At 45.2% G+C, this 25,545-nt stretch overlaps 3 protein-coding genes across 4 annotated transcripts; 2 read left to right on the top strand and 1 right to left on the bottom strand.

The window, feature by feature from the left end:
• Positions 1-389: 389 nt before the first annotated feature.
• LOC121270098 (zinc finger protein 239-like) lies at positions 390-1,367 on the top strand. Its single transcript, XM_041175410.1, has one exon. It carries the CDS (start codon positions 718-720, stop codon positions 1,246-1,248), a length of 531 nt encoding a protein of 176 aa, XP_041031344.1. The 5' UTR covers positions 390-717; the 3' UTR covers positions 1,249-1,367.
• A 3,180-nt stretch (positions 1,368-4,547) lies between these two features.
• LOC121270097 (zinc finger protein 239-like) lies at positions 4,548-6,551 on the bottom strand (the record flags this gene model as incomplete). Its single annotated transcript, XM_041175408.1, has 1 exon — positions 4,548-6,551. A coding segment is annotated over one exon (1,089 nt), but the record flags the coding sequence as incomplete, so codon positions are not given.
• Positions 6,552-11,280: 4,729 nt separating this feature from the next.
• Positions 11,281-18,310, top strand: LOC121270095 (zinc finger protein 774-like). Of its 2 annotated transcripts, XM_041175405.1 has the most exons (3): positions 11,281-11,346; positions 12,046-12,151; positions 16,860-18,310. In XM_041175405.1, the coding sequence occupies exon 3, from the start codon at positions 16,969-16,971 to the stop codon at positions 18,010-18,012; it is 1,044 nt and encodes a 347-aa protein (XP_041031339.1). In that variant the 5' UTR covers positions 11,281-11,346; positions 12,046-12,151; positions 16,860-16,968; the 3' UTR covers positions 18,013-18,310. The 2 variants fall into 2 exon arrangements, with proteins under 2 accessions (XP_041031339.1, XP_041031340.1); XM_041175406.1 differs by lacking the exons at positions 11,281-11,346; positions 12,046-12,151 and adding an exon at positions 11,812-11,865.
• Positions 18,311-25,545: the final 7,235 nt, after the last annotated feature.

Below are 25,545 nucleotides of genomic sequence, written 5' to 3'. Positions count from 1 at the left end.
TTCCTAGTGCCGGCCTCACAAATTACCAGATTTATTCAGCTCAATTTCACAACCTGACTTTGTGTTTTTGTGGGTTCTCTCTCACTCACTTTTGTCTGTTTTAAATCAGTTTCACAGGGTATTAGAAGGGGAGCATTTGCAAAATGAAGCAACAAATCAGTATCTGACAGAGTTGCCTAATTTATTGTAACCTGAATGTCATTGGATTTTGAACATGGTTGGAAAAAGCACCATTCACAGTGGGGAGAAACCGCACACGTGTTCTGTGTGTGGACGAGGCTTCAGCCAATCATCTGGCCTGTCGAGATACAAGTGCAGATCCAGTGGGGAAGAACCAGGGAAATGGGGAGACTGTGAGGAAAGATTCAACTACCCATCTGAACTGGACACCAATGCAGCCACAGCAGGGAGAGGCCATTAGTTTGCTCTGTATGTGGGAAGAGATTCACTCAGTTATCCACCCTGTTGACACATCAGCAAGTTCATACTGGGAAGAGGCCCTTCACCTGCTCCAAATGTGGGATAGGATTCACTCAGTCTTTCAACCTGCTGAGACACCAGCGAGTTCACACTGGGGAGAGACCGTTCACCTGCTCCAAGTGTGGAAAGGGATTCAGTCAGTTATCCACCCTGCAGACACACCAGCGAGTTCACACTGAGAAGAGACCTTTTAAATGTCCAGACTGCAGGAAGTACTATAAAAGCTTAAAGGAACTGATGTTCCATCAACGTGTTCACAGTGAGGAGAGACCTTTTAAATGCCCAGACTGTGGGAAATGCTATAAAGGTTCCAGGGAACTGATGTTTCATCAACGTGTTCACACTGATGACAGACCGTTCAGGTGCTCTCACTGCGGGACTGGGTTCAGGTGGCCATCTCAGCTCACTGAACACCAGCGAATTCACACTGGGGAGAGACCATTCACCTGCACTGAGTGTGGGAAGGGATTTACTCGGTCATCCCACCTCATGGCTCACCAGCCAGTTCACACTGACGAGAGACCTTTCAAATGCCCAGACTGCGGGAAGTGCTGCAAAAGTTCCAGCAATTTGATGTGCCATCAACGTGTTCACACTGATGAGAGGCCGTTCAGGTGCTCTCACTGCGGGACTGGGTTCAAACGATCATCTCAACTCACTGTACATGAGCGTATTCACACTGGGGAGAGGCCATTCACCTGCTCCAAGTGTGAGAAGAGATTCACTCAGAATTCCAACCTGCTGAGTCACCAGCGAGTTCACAAGTGACTGCAGGAGTTGGATTTTTCTGCTAATCAAATCCAGGATGCAGCCATGTTCATTGGTGTCTTTTTCTGTTGATGTTAGCAAATTCCAGCCCGATTACAAGTGTTATTATTCTGGATAAAAGTAAAGTAAATCAGCTTTTTATTAAACACAGTCTGTTGAATCTTGTTAATATCCCTGACGTAAGTTAGTTCCTCTTGAAATGCTCTCCTTCTCCTCTGTTTCCTCCATCCTCACCAACAACAAGTGTGAGGAGCTCAATGGAGCTTCTTTGTTACTAAGATTGAGAGAATTGGATCAGCTGCCTCTGCTGCTTCCCTCCCTTTCACTAACCCATCGGACCAAACTGTCTAAAGTTCCCTTTTGTCTGAACCCTGAACTCACATCTTTCTCCAGTTTCTCTTCTATCTCTGCCAATCCCTGTCAGACTTCATCTTGTCCATGATGCCATTTCCACTAAACTGCTGACCATCCATCTTACCCATGTTACTGATATTGTTAACAGTTCTCTCTCTCTTCTGGTTTTTCCCCTCTTACCTTTAAATAAAGCATCCTCATCCTTCCTGAAAAAAAAACACCCTTCACCCCACCTTCCTTGAAAACTGCCGCCCCATCTCCAACCTCCCTTTCCTCTCCCAAAGTCCTTGTACTTGGTGCCCCCCGAGGATCTATCCTTGGTCCCTCCTATTTCCCATCTACAAGCTGCCACTAGGTGACATCATCCAAAAGCACCGTGTTCGTTTTAACATGGACACTGACAACGCCCAGCTCTACCTCCCCAACATCCCTCTCCATTCCTCCACTGTTACTAAATTATGAAACTGCTTATCCAACACCCGGTACTGGATGAGCAGAAATTTCCTCCAATTAAAAATTGGAAAGACTAAAGCCATTGTCTTCAGTCACCACAATAAATTCCATTCCCTAACTACCAAGTCCATCTGTCTCCCTGGGAACTGTCTGAGGCTGAACCACACTCTTTACAATTTTGGTGTCAGATTTCACCCCAAGATGAGATTCTGACCACATATCCACACCATCACTAATACCAGACATTTCAATCTCCATAACGTCGCCAGTCTCTACCCTACCCCAGCTCATCTGCTGCTGAAACCCTCATCCATGCTCCTGTTACCTTTAGACTTGACGATTCCAATACATTCCTGACGAGCCTCTCACATTCACCCCACCTGGAAATGTGAGATTGTGCAAAACTCTGCTGCCCGTGTGTTTTCTCACACCAAGTCCCGTTCACCCATCACCCCTATGCTCAGTACAATGGCTCATGGTCAAGCAATACCAAGACTTAAAATTTTACATTCTGTTTATAAACCCTTCCATGGTCTTGTCCCTCCCTGTGTTTGTCATCTCCAGTCACACACCCACTGGTATATCTGCACTTCTCCCATTCTAGCCTCTTTAGTATCCCTGATTTTAATCACTTCACCATTCTTGGCTGTGCCCAGTCATGAAGCTTTGAAATTCCCTCCCTGAACCCCTTCACCTCTCTTTCCTGATGAAAGATGCTTATTAAAATCTGCCTCTCCAATCAAGGTTTCAGCCATCGACTCAAATATCGCCCTGTGACTCGGTATCAACATTTTCTTCCTGAAAGTGCTCTGAAGCACCTTGGGATGTTTTATTACATTAATCGTGTTTTATAAATTCACCATGTTACTGTTTGATGACAGGCAGTTTGTGCAAAGTAAGATTTGCTGACTTCCAGGTGAAATTGTTTCTGCAGTAAAATAGTTAACGTAGATTAAGTTGGATTAATGTTCATTGAAGCAAAATCTACAATTTTAAATCATCCATCAAAGGGAAAGAAAATTCTTGTGTCCATTTAGCACCTTCCACACCCTCAGAACATTACAACGCGATTCACAGTCAATGATGCATTTTGGATGGAAGAATGAGGAGAGGCAGAATAAACTAAATGGTACAATTTTAAACAGAGTGCAGGAACAGAGTGACCTGGGAGTGTATAGACACAAACCTTTGAATCCATCAAGACAGGTTGATCAAATTGTTTGTAAAAATCTAATTGAGCCCTCGATTTCCTAATGGAGGTATGGAGTGAAAAGCAAGGCAATTATACTGAATCTTTATAAATCACTGATTAATCCTCATCTGAAATCTTGTGCTCAATTCTGAGCACCACACTTCAGGAAAGATGTCAAGGCCTTGGAGAGGTACAGGGAAAATTGACCAGAATATTATCAGGTATGAGGGGTTTCAGTTGTGGAGAGTCTGGGGAAGCTGGGATTGTTCTCTTTACAGCAAGGAAGGTTAAGGAGTGATTTAATAAAGGTGTGGGAATGTTTATTTTTCGGAGTTTTCATTTACATAGGGAGAAATTGTTTCCATTGGCAGGATGGTTGGTGTGTCAGAAGGTTGAATGACTGAGTGAATCTCTTCCCCCACACAATACAGGTGAAAGCTTTCTCTCCAGTGTGAGTGAGTCGGTATTTCATCAGATCTTTAGAGCTTTTAAAATTCTTCACACAAGTGGGAACAATTAAAAGGTCTCTTAGCAGAGTGAACAACTTGATGGGCAGTGAGGCTGGACACACAAGTGAATCCTTTCCTACATATGAAGCAGATGAACAGCATCTTCCTGGTGTGAACTCGCGGGTTGTTGGGACTGAACTCCTTACTTACAACAGGATCGGACATGACAATAGAATTCAGTTACTGAGCAGCTTTATTAAGAGAAAGGCAGGACAAACTTCCAGACTAAAGGTAAGGTTCAGACAGTGATTTACAGAACAATGTGAACTCTATACTTCCCGTGTTGTATCTGGACAGCAGAGCGCACTTCTTTCCCGGTAGCTTCTGGTTTTCTTGAGGAGTTTCCAGCTTTCTTGCTTCTTTATTATTTCTTTGTCATCTTCCCTTTGTTCTTTTCTCCACTGCACCAAACCCCTTGAGAGGGCTGTTCTTATGCTGGAAACCCCCCCTAACTCAATCCCTGAGGCTACCAATCAGAACTGTCCATGTACATTTCACGACACAATCGTGTGGCTCTTGTCCAATCACAGGTGTGTTCATGTGAACAGCATTTGCCTGTTGATGAGAGGAAGATACAAGGAGGATATGAGGAATTTCTCCTCTCAGAGAGTTGTTAGTTTTGGAATTCTCTCCCACAGAGAGCAGTGGGGACCGGGTCATTGAATAGATTCAAGGCTGAGCTAGAGAGATATTTGATCTTCAAGGGAGTTAAGGGTTATTATGTAGGTAGGTGGGAAAGTGGAATTAAGGCCACAATCAGATCAGGTATTGCTGAATGACAGGGCAGGCTCAATGGGCCAAATGGCCTCCTCCTGCTCCTGTTTTTGACGTTCTTTTGTTCCCCGTGTCCGAGAAAAGAGAACTGTGAACAACATCAGTGAACATGGGCAAGTGGAGTGTTCAGCAGTTTAATGGGAATAGGATTTAGGGAAGAGGTGGGTCTCATGGACAAGATGAGCTCTGAGAGGGCATTAGGGTAGATAGTGAAAAGGTGGAGAAAGATGCAGGTTCAGGGCTTGGAGAAGGGGCAGCTTCAGAGGCAGTTTGGCCTGATGGGTTTGTGGAAGAGAGGGAAGCAGCAGAGGCAGCTGATCAGATTGTCTCAATCTTAGTACAAGGAAGCTGCATGAGCTCTTCACACCTTTTTGCTGGAGCTGAGGATGGAGGAGACAGGGGAGAGCGAGAGCCCTACAAAAGAACTCAATTGTGTTAGCAATATTAAAAAGAGTCAACACGCTATGTTTAAAGCAAAGCTGATCTATTTGACTTTTGTCCAGAATATTAACACCTGTTTCTGGGCTGGAGTTTATTTATATCAGCAGAAACAGACCCAATGAACATGATTCAGTCCTGGATGCAATTAACAGCAAAATTTAGTCACCATCGTTACTTCTAAACTTGCTGGTGACTCAGCTGAGTGAATAAACGACCGAATTTCTTCCCACACACAGAACAGGTTCCCCAGTGTGAACACGCTGGTGTCTCAGTAGTTGGGATGACTGAGAGAATACATTCCCACACTTGGAACAGGTGAACGATCACTCCCAAGTGTGAACTCACTGGTGTGTAATGAGATCTGATGACCTCCTGAACCCAGTCTCAGAGTGAGAGCTCCTGAACGGTCTCTAGTCAGTATGAACACATTGATGGGACATCAGTTCCTCTGATCTTTTATAGCACTTCCCACAGTCTGGGCATTTAAAAAGTTACTTGTCAGTATGAACTCGCTGGTGTCTCAGCAGGTTGGATGAGTGAGCAAATCCTTTCCCACACTTGGAGCAGATGAATGGCCTCTCCCCAGTGTGAATTCGCTGGTGAGTCAGCATGTGGGATAAACAAGTAAATCCCTTCCTGCACTCGGAGCAGGTAAATGGCCTCTCCCCAGTGTGAGTGCGCCGGTGTGTCAGCAATTCTGATGAGGTAGTGAATCCTTTCCCACACTCGGAGCAGATAAATGGCCTCTCCCTAGTATGAACTCGCTGGTGTGTCAGCAGGTGGGATATCTGAGTGAATCTCTTCCCACAGTCGGAGCAGGTGAATGGCCTCTCCCCAGTGTGAATTTGCTGGTGTATTAGCAGGTGGGATGAGGTAGTGAATCCCTTCCCACACTCAAAGCAGGTGAACGGCCTCTCCCCAGTGTGAGTGCACTGATGTACAGTGAGGTCAGCTGATCGCCTGAACCCAGTCCCGCAGTGAGAGCACCTGAACGGTCTCTCCTCAGTGTGAACACGTTGATGGGACATCAGTTCCCCAGAACTTTTATAGCACTTCCCACAATCTGGGCATATAAAAGGTCTCTCCCCAGTGTGAACTCGCTGGTGTATCAGTAGGTTGGAGGAGTGAGAAAATCCCTTACCACACCTGGAGCAGGTGAACGGCCTCTCCCCAGTGTGAACTCGCTGGTGTCTCAGCAGGGTAGATGATTGCCTGAACCCAGTCCCACAGTGAGAACACCTGAACGGTCTCTCATCAGTGTGAACACGTTGATGGGACATCAGTTCTCCTGAACTTTTATAGCACTTCCCGCAATCCGAGCATTTAAAAGGTCTCTCCCCTGTGTGAACTCGCTGGTGTCTTCGCAGGTTGGAGGAGTGAACAAATCCCTTCCCACATCTGGTGCAGGTGAACGACCTCTCCCCAGTGTGAACTCGCTGGTGTTTAGTGAGGTCAGATGATTGCTTGAACCTAGTCGCACAGTGAGAGCAGCCGAATGGTCTCTCGTCAGTGTGAACACGTTGATGGGACACCAGTTCCTGGGAACTTTTATAGCACTTCCAGCAGTTCAGGCATTTAAAAGGTCTCTCGTCAGTGTGAACTCGCTGGTGTCTTAACAGGTTGGATGAATGAGCAAATCCCTTCCCACACTTGGAGCAGGTGAATGGCCTCTCCCCAGTGTGAATTCGCTGGTGTGTGAGGAGGTGTGACGAGGTAGTGAATCCCTTCCCACAGTCGGAGCAGGTAAATGGCCTCTCCCCAGTGTGAGTGCCCCGATAAAATTCCATCTTGAATGGGTAACTGAATCTTTTACCATCGCCCCCACATTTTCACAGTTTCTCCCTGTTGTGACTGCATTTATGTTCTGACAGGCCAGATGATTGGCTGAAACCCCGTCCACAGACAGAACACGTGTACGGTGTCTCCCCACTGTGAAAGCTGCTATCTCCTTCCACGTTCAAAATCCGATGATATTCAGGGTACGATAAATTGGGCGACTGTCAGATCCTGATGTGATGTTTAGTTTGATGTTTGCAAATCATCACCTTCTAATACCCTGTGAAATTGATTTAAAACAGAATTAAGGGAGTGAAAACACAAAGACAGGTTGTGAAATTGAACTGAATTAATCTGGTAATTTGTGGGGCTGGCACTAGGAAAACATGACTGTGAAAGCTTCTGGATTGTCGTAAAAACCCAACTGGTTCACTAATGTCCTTCAGGGAAGGAACCGACCACTTGATATGGGTCTACACAGGACTCTGACCTCCATTGGAACAGAGAGAGAGAGATGGGAGAGGTGGGGGGAGGTGAAGGTGAGGGACTTCAAATACCTACAACTCAGCCAGAACTTTGACAGGATCTTCCAAGCCCTCAACTTCCACCACCTAGATGAACAAGGTGTATGTGAACACCATTACCTCCAAGTTCCCCTCCAAGTCACACACCAACCTGACTTCAATAAAAGCAAAATACTGCAGATGCTGGAGGTCTGAAATAAAACAGGAAGCGTTTGAAAAACTCAGGCGGTTTGGCAGCATCAGTGGCGAGAGAAACAGGATTAATGTTGCTGAATGAATTACGGGGAATAAAAATGATGCAGAATCTGATGGTCAATATAAGCTCAGAAGCAGAAGAGAAATGGACTATAGTGCAGGGAAAACAATTCCTGATTGTGAAAGATGCTGTGGGAAGATGAAGCTGGAAAGCCAGCAGCACATGGTCAGGGGATGGGCAGCGGTGGGAACCTCATTGAGACACAGTCAGCAGAAATAACAATAAAATACTCAACACAATTAAAATACACCCAATGTTAGATGACTGAGCATAGCACGAAAAGCTTTAAATTGCAGGCGAATGGTCAAAAGTACTCAACTCTGAAACAATTTCAATTTTTAATGTGATAATCTGCTGGGGTTTAAACCTCCATTGGGTGTTTATGAAACCTACCCGCCCACCGGCTCCATTCACTCGCCATGTCTCAGCTCTTGGTACAGTTCGTACTGCGCATGCTCTAGTTAGAGCTCATAAGGTGCATGCTCGAACCACAGCCCGGTGCTGCGACTGCGCAAGGCGCTCCTGTAGTGAATATAGGGCACATTCAGCCGCGCTGCGAATGCTGGGTAAGCACATTGCCATTGAGTGGTTTAATTTTTGAAGAAAATATTATGTTTTTTACTCCAATTACGATTGGAGCCATGGGGTCAAGATATAAAATTATTAAAGCCGGCATAAGTATGGCAAACAAAATGCCCGGGCTCTCCCACAGTACCATCCTGGATGCCATTAACAGCAGAACAATCCCGTACAATTGGATTTGAACTCACTGGAGTCTCAGTAGCTGGCGTGAACAAGTGATTTTTCTCCCCCCACACAAAGAACATTTCAACTTAATCTTGTCAGTAAGAATGTTTCTATTGTGGATGAAATGTTTTGAACATTTAAAGTAAGGTTATTAACAGCTGGGCAGACTAAGTGAATCCCTTTAAACACACAGTGTCTGAATGATCTCCCTCAGGTGTAACTGTGCTGCAATGTCAGCAAATGTGATGATCAAGTGAATCCATTTCCACTTTCACCTGTTGAATGATACTTTCACAGTGGGATCTCAAACCATTGCAGAAATGAGTTCTACATTCTCAATCATTTCTTTATTATTCATTCACGGGATGTGGGCATCGCTAGCTAGGGCAGCATTTATTTCGCACCCTTAATTACTTTGAGGTGGTGGTGAGTTGCCTTATTGAACCGTTGTAGTCCACTTCATGTAGGTACATCCACTGTACTGTTAGGGAGGGAGTTCCAGATAGAGAAAAGCAGGTGCTGTAAATCTGAAACAAAAACAGAAAATGCTGGGTTTATCAGCAGACCTTGTTGTGCATATGGAGTCTCACCCCCTCTGCACGTTGCCCTCGAGGTGGCTGTGGTGGGGAAGAGACCGTTGTTCACCTCCTTGTAGATTGTGTCTTTGCGAAGAAGGTCTGGAGAGAGATGCAGTGGATTCTGTCGAGGTTCATCCCGAGCAGTTCTGTGACAGAGGACTCTGTGCTCTACGGGCTGTTCCCAGGGACACACACCGAGACAAACATCAACTGCAGCTGGAGGATCATCAACTCAGTGAAAGACGCTCTTTGGTCTGCCTGAAACTTGTTGGTTTTCCAGTGCAAAAAGTTGTCCCTGACCGAGTGTTGCAGACTGGCACATTCCAAGGTCCAGGACTACGTGCTGAGGGACACAGTTAAGCTTGGGGCAGCCGCCGCAAAGGCGCAATGGGGAAGGGTCGCTGCCTAAGACCTTTCTGCCACAGTGTACTGGGGGGCTGGGAACTGTAAAGAGCCCCTCAGGCTGTACAGATTAAAATGAATGTCTGCCAATGATTGAAATATTCATTGTTTGTTCTGATACACCTTGTGATTCATGTTGTAAAAGTTGAACCTGTTTGTAATTTTGTAATGGTGATTTGAAATGGTTTGAAATGTTTTTGAAGATTTATGAATAAAGTATATTTTTGCAAAAAAAAAAACCTTGTTGTGCATATGGAGAGAGAAACAATGTTTACATTTCGGATCTATGATCTTTTCTCAAAACTGCACTATGTCAGTGCACAGACCTGAAAATTTAACTTTGTTTCTCAATCCACTGATGTGTCAGATATTCTGAGTATTTCTGGCATTTTATGCTCTTAACTCTGGTTAAAGAAGTTGGACATTACATTTATTCATGATTAACTTATATTTATTCTCATCTATATGCAAGTGGAAACATCTTCCACTTGTCAACCATGTCAAATCCCTGTATAATCTTAAATTCCTCGATCAGGCATTCCTCACTTTCTTTTCTAGAGAAAACCTATTTAACATGCTCAGTTTTTGTGATTGTAACAACTTTGCATTTTCGGCATCATTCCAGTAGATTTTTCTTACCCCTTCTTCAGTGTTCCTAGATCCATTATATAATATGGAGACCGAGCTAATCTGAGTATCCAACTCACCATTGTCCCAAATGCCTGTTTGTTGGAAGGATCAATGGGAGAGAGGATTGTGGTTTCCAGCTTTGATTCAACATCCCCTATTCAGCCATTTTTCGCATTAGCAGAAAATAAGACCAGTTTAAATGAACAAATCCAATGAGCCACTCTGTGACATTATGGAGCATCTACAAATTTGTCTGTTACGATTATAATGAAGTAGAGGTCCATTTTCACTCTTAATTCATCAATTATGCCATGAAGAACAATGTTGGAGAATGGCTGGATTTCAGCATTGTGACACTAGGATAGACTAAATTAATATGATTGCTGAGCAGTGAGATGGTGGATTTGAAATTTGTGTGCTCCTTGTTTGTGCATTTTCCTGATTAAAAGATAAATTAAATTCATTCAATTAAAAACATTTCATGTTCAGTGTGGCAGGCTGTTACAAGTGGGGTACCTGAAGGATCAGTGTTGGGGCCACAATTGTTCACAATCTATATAAATGATTTGGATGCAGGACCAAATGTAATATTTCCAAATTTGCTGATGACACACAGCTAGGTGTCAATGTAAGTTGTGAGAAGGATATAAGGAGGCTTCAAGCAGACTTGGACAGGTTAAGTGAATGGGCAAGAACATGGCTGATGGAATATAATGTGAATAATTATGAAGTTATCTACTTTGGTAGAAAAAAAAACAGAAAGACAATTATTTCTTAAATGATGAAAGATTGGGAAGTGTTGGTGTCTGAAGGAACCTGCGTGTCCTTGTTATGAGTCACTAAAAGCTATCATACAGGTGGAACAACAATTCAGAAGGCAAATGATATGTTGACGTTCATTGCAATGGGATTTGATTATAGGAGTAAAGATGTCTTGCTGCAATTGTACAGCCTGGGTGAGACCACACCTGGAGTATTGTGTACAGGTTTGTTCTCCTTATCTAAGGAAGGATAAATTTTCCATAGAGGGAGTGCAACAGAAGCTCACCAGACTTCCACTATGTTCAACATGAAACTAAACTCACTGTTTATTCATCATCAATAACAACGTTAAACACAAAGTTCCCAGCCAGGATTGAACCGGATGCTTTCTCATGTAAAGTAAACATGATAATCACTGCACTGGGGAAATGAGTGTGAATCCCCCCCGGACAGAGGGGAACTGACCATCCATCTCTTGCTCTAATTCCCAAACAGAAAATGCTTCCAAGAATCAGCAAGTCAGGCTGAGTCTGTGGCCGCTCTCAGTTTTGGAAACCGTCACAATGCCCGGGTGATTGACAGAAGCTCCGGACCAATAGGAAGAGAGGGCGGGACTGGTGGACCGACCTAGAGTGGCTGGTCCTCCAACCAATCGGAGTGAGTGAGGGGCGGGACAATGACTGAAGCATGCGCAGTGAAGGTAATGGCGATGGAGAGACTTTTTTTCTCGGGTCCGCATTTGGAGGGACCGGTGGACCCGGCGGGTGGGCGGAGAGGCTTCGTAAAGATGTTGTGTAAACCGCAAACCCCGAAAAAGAACTTAACGGTCCCCGTTTAGACCGAGCGTGGCCGCAGGTTCCAGGGCTTGGCGCGGGTTAACGGCCGCCTTGGGCAATGTTTTCAATGACTGGGGTGAGCCTGTGGCCAATAGTTCAGAATGGGGACAACCTGTCCATCAAGCTGCATCACGCTTTGAGTCCCAGTGTCTTATTACTGAGGCAGAGCAGCAAAGAAAAGGAAGCAAATCCTGCTCTCCTGATCCCACCACCTCATGGGATGTCCTGCCCCATGTGTCCAATGATCTGCGGGTCTGTCCAGTCACATGAAGATCCACGGCAGAAACTCACGACCCTGAGTAGACGCCATCCTCTAACAGAGGGACTGCTGATGACAGAGGGGCAATCTGCAGCAGGGCGCATGTGTGGTCATCCTAGGCCAGGTAGGAGAGGATGCTGTGAATTTCTATCCTGGGCTGTCAGGGATGGATTTTGGAAACAACTTTTACAGGGGGTTGGAAGGGGAGGATTAACACACAGCAAACTCAAACCAAGAGAAATATTTGTCTCTTCTGAAGTTCTATCCTGGTCTGTCAATGGTGACCTGTAAACTTATTTTACAGTGTATTAGAAGAGGACTTCCAGAAAGGAAACTCAAACCAAATACCACATCAAAATCTAACAGCGGCACTCAATTCATCAGAACCTGGATATAATCGTCTTTTGAGTGTAAGCATTGAGTTCTAGATCATTACCATCACTGCATGTGACTGTTCTTCCTCATATCCATCCTGTAGATCCTGTCCAAAATCTTAATCTGTGTCCTGAAATCCTTTTATAATCAGCTAATGTCGACAGCTTTTCTTTATCCACTTTCTCTAAACCTGTCATAAACTTGTACACCTCTATCAAATCTTCTCTCAACCCCAGTTTCTCCAACCTAACCTTTCCCTCATCCCTGGAATCATTCTGGTAAATCTCCTCTGCACCCTCTCAAGAGCCCTCACATCCTTCATAATGTGTGGTGATCACTGGTTTGCACAGACCCAGATGTTCTGTGTTCCTGTCTGTGATGTCATCACACACTGACAATTGCGCGGTGACATCACCCCGCTCCCCGGGTATTTCCTCAATTGAGAGATTTTTCTCTGACTTCAGTGCTTCTGATATCTCTTAGCTACAGGCTCCAGCAGGAGATTATAAAATTGAGAAGTGTAAAATTGTTTCAGAGGTGAGTATTTTTGAACATTCGTCTACAATTTAGAGTTTTTACTGCTCTGCTCTGTTATCTGTGCTGTGGCTCCATGGCCCTGGGGCAGGTGTGGCTTCTTTATTGTGGATCTGAATTCATGTGCATCAATTGCTCTTTTTCACCTCTGCCCTCCTGATCACCTCTCTGCCACTGTCTAACTTCCTCTGTCTCTAATATTGGGTATATCATAGCTATGTTTAGTATTTTATTATTACTTCTGCCGACCATGCCTAAATGTGGTTTCCACCGCTGCCCATTCCCCCGACCATGTGCTGCTGGCTTCCCAGCTTATCTTTCCACAGTACCTTTCATAGTCAAGAATTGTTTTTTCTGCACTATAGGCCATTTCTCTTCTGTTTCTGAGCTTATATTGACCATCAAATTCTGCACCATTTTTATTCTCCATAATTCATTCCACACACCCTGAAATGTTAACTCTTTCATTCTTCACAGACACTGCCTGATCTGCTGAGTATTTCCAGCATTTTCTCCTTTTATTTCAGATTTCCATCAGCTGTGGTATTTTGCTATTATTTGTTATGACACAGTTGATGGTAAATGTTGAGTTGTTCAAACCCTAAAGGGAAACTTGAAACAACTGCCACAACTTGTTTTGCAGTTTGTGTAAATTTTGAGATGTGTGCCTTGAATTCAGTAGTAATAAGACCACCAAGTCTTATAGGTTTTTATAAAACTAAATTAAACATTTATTAATAAGAGAAATAATTTTAAATACATACATAGATCTGCAAATTACTACTATGGTAACTTCTAAATCCCCTAATCAACCTAACTCATTAAGGCAACAGTAAGACACATAGATTTTAAAAGACCAAGGCAAAGAATAATAATACCCTGAACAAGTCGAATTCAAAGTGAATTTTCTTAACTTCAGTCCTTTGAAGACAGCAACTTGAGGCATAGATGCTGAAAGCTTTTTCACACTTGTAAGCTCTTAAAAATGCCTTCCCTTACAAACAGTCTTCTCTCCTTTATACATATTTCCCACTTTGAATGCAAATACCCAAAGTCTTTGGATTTTATCTCCCTGATAATAAAAACCACTCATAGCACTAAGTTTTACTATGCATCTTTGGGAAAAATAAACACTCTTTCTAAACACCTGGAGGTGACACATTTCACTCCCTCTTTTGAAAACAATCTAGCCTGGTTTATTTAAAAATGCAAATGTTCCCTTGACACCTATGTTTCTAAACTTCTCCATGTTTACCTAATTAACATTTCAAACCTAACTCCTCCTTACATCAAAGCACCCAGACTAGCTGCCTCTTATTCAATCAAGTCCTACACACACAAAGCCACATATAGACACATCCTACTAATACTCTATTTTACAATAAATTCCAACAATATAATGAGAATTATTATATCTTTCTGACATACTTTATTGCAGGTGTTGCTCACAGAACCGAGATTAGAATCACCGACAGACCAGTTAAGAGCCAGTTTATAGGACAGTGCCCTTTTCGTTGCAGATGTTAATTCCTTGACTCCAGTCTGGGTCCTTTTTCATCGTCATAGAATCATTGAATGATTACAATACAGGCGGAGGCTATTCAACCTGTCCTGCCTGTGCTGGCTGTCTGCAAGAGTAAATCAGCTAGTCCCACTCCCCTGCCCTTTCGCGAACACAAGACCAGCAGCAGATATGACCAATCCCCAGTTACCTGTGGAGAAGATGATGTTTGACCTTCATGAACTGCTGCAATCTGTGGTGAAGGTGCTCCCACAATGCTGTTAGATAAGGAGTTACAGGTTATTCACCCAGCAATGATGAAGGAACTGATATATATATCCAAATCAACAACAACAATTTGCATTTATATAGCGCCTTTCATGGAAGAGAAATTTCCAAGGTGTTTCACAGAAATGCTATAAATAACATTTGACACTGACCCACATAAGGAGATTGAGGGTAGATGGACAATAGTTTGGTCAAAGTGGCAAGTTTGAAGAAATATCATAAAGAAGGAATGTGAGGCAGAGAGATGGAGAGGGTGAGGGAGGAAATTCCACAGCTCATGGCCTTGGAAACTGAAGGTGCAGCCACCAAAGACAGAGCGATTAAAATCAGGAATGCTCAGGATGTTGGAATGAGAGAAGTGCAGATCTGTGTGTGGGGATGGACGAGGGTGGTGTTGGTTGGGCTGAAGGAGATTATAGCGATAGGGAGGGCAAAAGGATTTGAAAATAAGGGTGAGAATTTTAAATTTTTGATATTTCATACCTGGAGCTTTTGTAGGCCAGTGAGCACAGGGAAGATCGGTTAACATTCGCACCACACAAGTGCCAAGCAATGACCATCTCCAATAAGAGAGAATCTAACCATCTCCACTTGACACTCAAAGACATTACCATTGCTGAATCCCCCACTGTCAACATCCTGGGGGGAGGAGACACGGTTTTCATTGACCGGAAACTGAACTGGACTAGCCTAAAAAATACTGTGGCTAAAAGAGCAGGTCAGAGGTGAGGAATCCTGTGAGGAACAACTCACCTCCTGACTCCCCAAAGCCTGTCCACCATCTACAAGACACAGGTCAGGAGTGTGATGGAATACTCTCCACCTGCCTGGATGAGTTCAGCTCCAACAACACTCAAGGAGCTCGACACCATCCAGGACAAAGCAGCCTGTTTGATTGACACCGCATCCATCACCTTAATCATTCACTCCCTCCACCACTGACACACAGTAGGCAGCAGTGTGTAGCACCTACAAGATGCACTGCAGCAACTCACCAAGCCTCCTTCAAGAGCACCTTCCAAGCACATGAACTCTGCCATTTAGAAGGACAAGGGCAGCAGATACACCACCTGTAAGCTCCCATCCAAGTCACTCACCATCCTGACTTGGAAATATATCACTGTTCCTTCACTGTCAGTGGGTCAAAATCCTGGATCTCCCTCCCTAACAGCACTGTGGGTGTTCCTACACCACATGGACAGCAGTGGTTCAAGAAGGCAGCTCAGCACCACTTTCTCGAGGACAATTAGGGATGGGCAATGAATGCTGGACTAGCCAGTGATGACCACATCCTGTGAATGATTAAAAAAATGACTTGGGCAGAATTTTCCGCTCGTCAGGTGGGTGTGTGCCCGACTGGATGAGCGGAAAATGACGCACGATGACATCAGGCAGCTCTGCGTGCACAGGCAAGCATGAGTGAACTTGCCCATTCACCCTTCTCCACACAGGCAGTGCTGCAGCACACGATTCATGCTGGGCATGCCTTAATTGGCCTGCCAGCGTGAAATTGTGCTCGGGCCCCGATCACGGGTAGTGGTCAGCTTTCCAATCACTCCCACTCGCCCCTGCCGAGCCCAGCCGACAAGGGCAAAACTCTGCACTTGGTGTGAGTAGCACACAAGCAGCAGAGTTTTGGATGACCTCAAAATTACAGAGAGGTTGAATATGGGAGGCCGGCCGGGAATGCGTTCGGGTTTTTAAGTCTAGAGGTAACAAAGGGATGGATGATGGTTTCAGAAGCTGGTGAACTGAAACTGGGCGGAGTTAGCCAATGTTATTGAGGTGGAAATAGGTGGTTTTGGTGATGATGTAGAAATGTGGTTGGAAGTTCATCTTGGGGTGAAATATTTTACTTTGATTGTGAACAGTCTGGTTCAGTTGCTGTGGAGAGCGATGGAATTGGTTAGAGAGTGGACATTGTCGCAGGGACTGAAGACAGTGGCTTCAGTCTTCACAATATTTAAATGAAGGAAATTTCTGCTCATCCAGTACTGGATGTCAGACAAGTCAGGACGGTGTGTGACTTGGAGGGGAATTTGGAGGTGAAGGTGTTCACATACACCTGCTGGTCGTTCTAGGTGGTGTGTAGGTTGAAGGTTTTGGAGATTCTATCAGAGTTATGGTCAAGCTGTATATATATATATAAAATCCCTCTCCTTTGCTCCCTGCCTTCCTCCTCTCTTCCCATAGAGACCAGAGTTTTGTGTAGACCCAGACTGGGTAGCAGGTTCCCTTCCCTGAAGGACATTAGTGAACCAGTCACGTTTTTAGGACAATCCAGCAGTTTTCATGGTCACTTTTCCCTAGTGCCAGCCCCACAGATTACCAGATTCATTCAGTTCAATCTCACAACCTGCCTTTGTGTTTTTGTGGGTTCTCTCTCACTCCCTTTTTTCTGTTTTAAATCAATTTCACAGGTTATTAGAAGGGGAGGATTTGCAGTCAGAAAACTGAAACCAAACATCTCATCTGGATCTCACGGGGTCACTCAATTCACCCTGACCTGAATATTATCAGCCTTTGAACATGGAAGCAAAAAGCACTGTTCACTCCGAGGAGAAACCATGGAAATGTGGGGACTGTGGGAAGGGATTCAATTACCCATCTGAGCTGGAAATTCATCAGCGAGTTCATACTGGGGAGAGGCCGTTCACCTGCTCCGAGTGTGGTAAAGGATTCACTAAGTCATCCAACCTGCTGACACACCAGCGAGTTCATACTGGGGAGAAACCATTCCCCTGCTCCGAGTGTGGGAAGGGATTCGCTCAGTCATCTGACCTGCTGACTCACCAGCAAATACACACTGGGGAAAGGCCATTCACGTGCTCTAAGTGTGGGAAAGGATTCACTTGGTCATCCCACCTGCTGAGACACCAGCGAGTTCACACTAAGGAAAGACCACTCACCTGTTCTGAGTGTGGGAAAGGATTCACTAATTCATCCAACCTGATGAGACACCAGCGAGTTCATATTGACAAGAAACTTTTTAAATGCTCAGACTGCGGCAAGTGCTATAAAAGTTCCCTGGACCTGATGCATCATCAACGTGTTCACACTGACGAGAGACCATTTAAATGCTGCCACTGTGGGACTGGGTTCAGGCGATTATCGCAACTCATTGTACACCAGCGAATCCACACTGGGGAGAGACAGTTCATGTGCTCTGAATGTGGGAAGGGATTTGCTTATTCATCCCACTTGCTTACACACCAGCGAGTTCACACTGCTGAGAGACCTTTCAAATGCCCAGACTGTGGGAAGTGCTATAAAAGTTCTGGGGAACTGATGTCCCATCAACGTGTTCACACTGACGAGAGACCATTCAGATGCTCTCACTGTGGGACTGGGTTCAGGCGATCATCTGAACTCACCGTACACCAGCGAGTTCACACTGGGGAGAGACCGTTCACCTGCTCTGAGTGTGGGAAGAGCTTCACTCAAACATCCCACCTGCTGAATCACCAGCGAGTCCACACAGGGGAGAGGCCGTTCACCTGCTCCAAGTGTGGGAAGGGATTCACTCAGTTATCCCACCTGCTGAGACACCAACAAGTTCATTTAAACGGATGAGAAACCGTTCAGGTGTTCTCAGTATGGGACTGGGTTCATGCAATCATCTGAACTCACTGTCCATGAGTGAGTCCACACAAGAGAGGCCTTTCACCTCCTGTCAGTGTGGGAAGAGGTTTACTCAGTCATCCACCCTGCTGTAACTCCAGCAAGTTCACAAGTTTCCACAGTGATGGGATTTTGCTGTTAACCACATTCAGGATTGAACCATATTCATTGGATTCTGTTTCTGCTGATGTTAATAAACTCCAGCCCAATTATAGGGGTTAAGGTTATGGATAAAAGGCAAATAAATCAGTTTTGTGCTAAACACAGGGTATTGAATCTTTTTAATATCTCAAACATAAGTTTATTACTTTTGAAGTGCTCTCTCCTCCATCCTCACCTCCTAATGGATCTTCTCTATCACTAAGTGTCAGACCCTCTGATCAGCTGACTCTGCTGCTTCCCTCCCTTCCATTAGCCCACTGGGCCAAACTGTCTCTAAAGTTCCTGTTTGTCCGGGCCCTGAACTCACATCTTTCTCCAGTTTCTCTTCTATCTCCCTCTCAGTGCTCATCTTGTCTCTGACCCACTTTCTGCTCCATTCACCCTATTTTCAATACACTACAGACCATCCATCTTCCCCATGTTAGCTGATATTGTTAACAGTTTTCTCTCCTCTTGATATTGTACTTCTCATCTTTAACCGCACCATCACCACACATCCTAAAACAACCCTTGACTCCACTGTCGTTGCAACCTACTCCCCATCTCCAATTTCCCTTTCCTCTCCAAAGCCCTTGAACTTAGTGTCCCCCAAGGATCTGTCCTTGGCCTCTCCTACTTTTCATCTACATGCTGCCAGTAGGTGACATCATCCAAAAGCACTGTGTTAGTTTTCACATGTACACTGACAACGCCCAGCTCTACCTCACCACTATCCCTCTCCATTCCTCCGCTGTTACTAAATTATCAAACTGCTTATCCAACACCCAGTGCTGGAGCAGAAATTTCCTCCAATTAAAAATTGGGAAGACCAAAGCCATTGTCTTCGGTCATCACAACAAATTCCGTTCCCTAACTACTGAGCCCATCCCTTTCCCTGGGAACTGTCTGAGGCTGAACAACACTCTTCACAATCATGGTGTCAGATTTAACCCCAAGATGAGTTTGTGACCACATATCCACACCATCACTAATACCAGATATTTCAACCTCCATAACTTTGCCTGTCTCCACCCCACCCCAGCTCATCTGCTGCTGAAACCCTCACCCATGCCCATGTTACCTTTAGACTTGACAATTCCAATACATTCCAGGCCAGACTCATATTCATCCCACCCCCACGCAGAAACATGTGATCATCCAAAACTCTGCCCCTGTGCTCTTTCACACCAAGTCCCGTTCACCCATTCCTCACCATTTTTGATTTATTCTTTGACAGGATATGGACATCCCGGGTAGGCCAGCATCCGTTGCCCATCCCTAGTTGCCCTTGAGAAGGTGGTGGTGAGCTGCCTTCTTGAACTGCTGCAGTCCATGTGGTGTAGGTACACCCACAGTGCTGTTAGGAAGGGAGTTCCAGGATTTTGACCCAGTGATATTGAAGGAATGACCACAAAGTTCCAAGTTAGGATGGAGTGTTTCTTGGAGAGGAACTTGCAGGTGGTGGTGGTCCCATGTTTCTGCTGACCTTCTAGGTGGTAGAGGTTGCAGGTTTGGAAGGTGCTGTCGAAGGAACCTTAGTGAGTTGCTACAGTGCATCTTGTAGATGGTACACACTGCAGTCACTATGCATCATTGGTGGAGGGTGTGAATGTTTAAGCTAGTGGATGGGGTGCCAAGCAAGTGAGGTGCCAAAGGATGCTTTGGCCTGGATGGTGTCGAGATTCTTGAGTGTTGTTGAAGTTGAACTCATTCAGGCAAGTGGGCAGTATTCCATCACACACCTGACTTGTGCCTTGTAGATGGTGGACAGGCTTTAGGATGTCAGGAGCTGAGTTTCTTGCCATATAATTCCTAGCTTCTGACCTGTTCTTGTAGCCACAGTATTTATATGGCTGTTTCAGTTCAGTTTCTGGTCAATGATAATGTTGATGTAGTGTGTGATTGGCTCCTGGTGAAGCAATGCTTCGATTCTAAAATTTGCATCCTTGTTTGCAAATTGTTCCATGGCCTCTTCCCTCCCTATCTCTGTAATCTCCAATCACACACCCTCTGAAGTATCTGCGCTCTTCACATTCTGACCTGTTTAGCACCCCTGATTTTAATTACTCCATTGGTCACCAGGCCCAGGTGTGCAGCTCTGAAATTTCCTCCCTAAACCTCTTAACCTCTGTCCTATTCAAGATTCTTGTTACAATCTGCCTCTCCAATCAAACTGGCCATTTAGCAAAATAACCCCTTTGTGACTCGGTGTCAATTTTTGTTTTATGAAACTTGTCTGAAGCACATTAATTGTGTTATATAAATACAAGTTGTTACTGTTTCATAACAGCCAGTTTGTGCACAGTTAGATTCTATAAGCAGCAATCAGACCAGTGGCCGATTAATCCAGGTTTTTTTTGGTGGTGTTAGTTAAAACACAAATGTTGGTCCCACTGCACCAGGAGAACTCCCCTGTGGACAGTATGTGGAGTTGTTGAGGTCTCCTGAGCTGAGAGTGGAACTGATTGAGCTGTTGGGCCTGCAGTGTACCTTGAAGAGCCGTTGTCTGGGATCTTTCCTTTTAATTCACTGATTCCCAGTTGGACTTGTCTCTGCAGTAAAATAGTTAACTTTGAATATCAATCTCAAATTTAATCTTTGATTCGAAATCTACAATTTTTAATCAGCTGTAAAAGAGAAAGTTCTTGTGCTCCTTTAGAACCTTTCACACCCAAGAACATCCCAAAGTGATTCACAGTCAATGATGAATTTTGGGAGGAAGAATGAGGAGAGGCAGAATAAACTAAATGGTACAATTTTAAACAGAGTGCAGGAACAGAGTGACCTGGGAGTGTATAGACACAAATCTTTGAAGGGAGCAGGAAAGGTTTATCCAGCTGTTTTGTTTTCCAGATAACCCTTTGGGGTCCTTGGCTTTATCAATGGAGACATGGAAAACAAAAGAACTTATCCTGAATCTTTATAAGTCACTGATTCATCCTCAATTTTAAGTCGGATGTTCAGTTCTGAGCACCACACTTTAGGAAAGATGTAAAGCCCTTGCAGAGGTAGCATGGGAGATTTACTAGAATGGAACTGGGAATGAGCAGTTTCAGTTTTGAGGAGAGACTGGAGAACCTGAGATTGTTCTCTTTAGAGCAGAGGTTACCAAGCGATTTAATAGAGGTGTGGACATTTTGAGGAGTTATCATCTACAAAGGAGAAATTGTTTTCATTGGCAGGATGGTAGGTAGCTGCAGAACACAGATATAAAATAATTGGCAAAAAATCCAGGGCGAAGATGAGGAGAGATCATTTTACTCAGTGAGTTCTGATGATCTGGAACACATTGTTTGAATGACTGGTGGAAGCAGATCCAAAAGTAACTTTCAAAAGTGATTTCGGCTTTTACTTAATAAGGAAAGATTTATACGATCATATGAAATAGGAGCATACGTAGGTTACTCGGCCTCTAAAGCCTGCTCCGCCATTCAATAAGATCATGGTTGATCTGTTTGTGATTTGAATTCCGCCTTCCCATCTATCCCCGATAGCCTTTGATTCCCTTAACTAACCAGAATCTATCTACCTCTGTCTTAAAAATATTCAGTGACCCCACCTCTACCTCCTTTGGAGAGGGAGTGTTCCAAAGTCACACAACCCTCTGAGAGAAAACATTTCTCCTCATCCCTGTCCTAAAAGGGCAACACCTAATTTTCAAACAGTGCCCCCTAGTTCTGGACTCACCCACAAGAGGAAACATCCTTTCCACATCCCCCTTGTCAATACCAGTAGAGCAGGGGAGTGGGATAGAATGGTAACATTTTCAGAGACAGAACAGGGACAATGGGTCAAATGACCACCATCCCTGCTCTATTCTTCTTTCATTTGACGGTGGTACAGTGGTATTCCCCAAGGGTCAGTGCTGGGACCACTCCTTGTATACTATATATAAATGACTAGAATTTTGGAATGCAGAATAAAATTTCTAAATATGCCGATGATGCCAAACTTGAAGGAGTGGCAAAAAGTGACGATGATACAAATTGCCTGCAACAGGGCATGATAGGCTAGCAGAATGGGCAGGCAAGTGGCAGATGGAGTTGAATGCAGAGAAGTGTGAGGTGATGCATTTTGGCCGAAGGGATTGGAAGAGGCAATATGGACTTAATGGCCCATTCTAAAGAGTGTGGAGGGACAAAGGGAGGGTGCATGTCCACTGATCTTTGGAGGCAGTTCATATTGAGAGAGTGATTAGCAAACCAGATGGGAGCCTGGACTTCAATAAGAGATATTGAGCACAAAAGCAGGAAAGATCTGGTTCGGGCCCAATTAGGGTCCAGTTCTGGTCACCACACTTTAGGAAAGATGACAAGGTCCTTGAGACGATGCAAAGGAGTTTTATGAGAATGGTTCCAGGAATTGGGGTTTTAGTTATAAAGTTGGGTTGAAAAGGCTGGGATTGTTCTCCTTGGAGCAAAAGAGTTTGAGAGGAGATTAAAAACAAAAAAACTGCGGATGCTGGAAATCCAAAACAAAAACAGAAAAACTCAGCAGGTCTGGCAGCATCGGCGGAGAAGAGTTGACGTTTCGAGTCCTCATGACCCTTCGACAGAACTTGCGTTCGAGTCCAAGAAAGAGTTGAAATATAAGCTGGTTTAAGGTGTGTGTGTGGGGGGCGGAGAGATAGAGAGACAAAGAGGTGGAGGGGGGGGTTGGGGGGGTATGATTGTAGGGACAAACAAGCAGTGATAGAAGCAGTTCATCAAAAGATGTCAACGACAATAGTACAATAGAACACATAGGTGTTAAAATTAAAGTTGGTGATATTATCTAAACGAATGTGCTAATTAAGAATGGATGGTAGGGCACTCAAGGTATAGCTCTAGTGGTTTTTTTCTATATAATGGAAATAGGTGGGAAAAGGAAAATCTTTATAATTTATTGGAAAAAAAAAAGGGGAAGGGGGAAACAGAAAGGGGGTGGGGATGGGGGCGGGAGCTTACGACCTAAAGTTGTTGAATTCAATATTCAGTCCAGAAGGCTGTAAAGTCCCTAGTCGGAAGATGAGGTGTTGTTCCTCCAGTTTGCGTTGGGCTCCACTGGAACAATGCAGCAAGCCAAGGACTGACATGTGGGCAAGAGAGCAGGGTGGAGTGTTGAAATGGCAAGCGACAGGGAGGTTTGGGTCATTCTTGTGGACAGATCACAGGTGTTCTGCAAAGCGGTCGCCCAGTTTACGTTTGGTCTCTCCAATGTAGAGGAGACCACATTGGGAGCAACGAATGCAGTAGACTAATTTGGGGGAAATGCAAGTGAAATGCTGCTTCACTTGAAAGGAGTGTTTGGGTCCTTGGACGGTGAGGAGAGAGGAAGTGAAGGGGCAGGTATTGCATTTTTTGCGTGGGCATGGGGTGGTGCCATAGGAGGGGGTTGAGGAGTAGGGGGTGATGGAGGAGTGGACCAGGGTGTCCCGGAGGGAGTGATCCCTACGGAATGCCGATAAGGGGGGTGAAGGGAAGATGTGTTTGGTGGTGGCATCATGCTGGAGTTGGCGGAAATGGCGGAGGATGATCCTTTGAATGCGGTTATAAGTGGTGGGGTTATAAGTGAGGACAAGAGGGACCCTATCATGTTTCTGGGAGGGAGGAGAAGGCGTGAGGGCGGATGCGCGGGAGATGGGCCGGACACGGTTGAGGGCCCTGTCAACGACCGTGGGTGGAAAACCTCGGTTAAGGAAGAAGGAGGACATGTCAGAGGAACTGTTTTTGAATGTAGCATCATCGGAACAGATGCGACGGAGGTGAAGGAACTGAGAGAATGGGATGGAGTCCTTACAGGAAGCAGGGTGTGAGGAGCTGTAGTCGAGATAGCTGTGGGAGTCGGTGGGTTTGTAATGGATATTGGTGGACAGTCTATCACCAGAGATTGAGACAGAGAGGTCAAGGAAGGGAAGGGAAGTGTCAGAGATGGACCACGTGAAAATGATGGAGGGGTGGAGATTGGAAGCAAAATTAATAAATTTTTCCAAGTCCTGACGAGAGCATGAAGCGGCACCGAAGTAATCATCGATGTACCGGAGAAAGAGTTGTGGAAGGGGGCCGGAGTAGGACTGCAACAAGGAATGTTCCACATACCCCATAAAGAGACAGGCATAGCTGGGGCCCATGCGGGTACCCATAGCCACACCTTTTATTTGGAGGAAGTGAGAGGAGTTGAAGGAGAAATTGTTCAGTGTGAGAACAAGTTCAGCCAGATGGAGGAGAGTAGTGGTGGATGGGGATTGTTCGGGCCTCTGTTCGAGGAAGAAGCTAAGGGCCCTCAGACCATCCTGGTGGGGGATGGAGGTGTAGAGGGATTGGACGTCCATGGTGAAGAGTAAGCGGTTGGGGCCAGGGAACTGGAAATTGTTGATGTGACGTAAGGCGTCAGAGGAATCACGGATGTAGGTGGGAAGGGACTGGACAAGGGGAGAGAGAAGGGAGTCAAGATAACGAGAAATTTCTCAATCTCTGGTCTCCGTCGCATCTGTTCCGATGATGCTACATTCAAAAACAGTTCCTCTGACATGTCCTCCTTCTTCCTTAACTGAGGTTTTCCACCCACGGTCGTTGACAGGGCCCTCAACCGTGTCCGGCCCATCTCCCGCGCATCCGCCCTCACGCCTTCTCCTCCCTCCCAGAAACATGATAGGGTCCCCCTTGTCCTCACTTATAACCCCACCACTTATAACCGCATTCAAAGGATCATCCTCCGCCATTTCCGCCAACTCCAGCATGATGCCACCACCAAACACATCTTCCCTTCACCCCCCTTATCGGCATTCCGTAGGGATCGCTCCCTCCGGGACACCCTGGTCCACTCCTCCATCACCCCCTACTCCTCAACCCCCTCCTATGGCACCACCCCATGCCCACGCAAAAAATGCAATACCTGCCCCTTCACTTCCTCTCTCCTCACCGTCCAAGGACCCAAAGACTCCTTTCAAGTGAAGCAGCATTTCACTTATATTTCCCCCAACTTAGTCTACTGCATTCGTTGCTCCCAATGTGGTCTCCTCTACATTGGAGAGACCAAACGTAAACTGGGCGACCGCTTTGCAGAACACCTGCGGTCTGTCCGCAAGAATGACCCAAACCTCCCTGTCGCTTGCCATTTCAACACTCCACCCTGCTCTCTTGCCCACATGTCAGTCCTTGGCTTGCTGCATTGTTCCAGTGAAGCCCAACGCAAACTGGAGGAACAACACCTCATCTTCCGACTAGGGACTTTACAGCCTTCTGGACTGAATATTGAATTCAACAACTTTAGGTCGTAAGCTCCCTCCCCCATCCCCACCCCCTTTCTGTTTCCCCCTTCCCCTTTTTTTTCCAATAAATTATAAAGATTTTCCTTTTCCCACCT

Source organism: Carcharodon carcharias, chromosome 27, assembly GCF_017639515.1.
Source record: "Carcharodon carcharias isolate sCarCar2 chromosome 27, sCarCar2.pri, whole genome shotgun sequence".
In the NCBI taxonomy this organism is placed as follows: Eukaryota; Metazoa; Chordata; class Chondrichthyes; order Lamniformes; family Lamnidae; genus Carcharodon; species Carcharodon carcharias.
The sequence above is the reverse complement of the archived record's forward strand: the minus strand, read 5'-3'. Positions and strand labels throughout refer to the sequence as shown.

Excerpts from the sequence above, each read along its gene's own strand:
- LOC121270095 (XM_041175405.1), top strand. The coding sequence starts at position 16,969 with ATGGAAGCAAAAAGCACTGTTCACTCCGAGGAGAAACCATGGAAATGT.
- LOC121270098 (XM_041175410.1), top strand. The coding sequence starts at position 718 with ATGTTCCATCAACGTGTTCACAGTGAGGAGAGACCTTTTAAATGCCCA.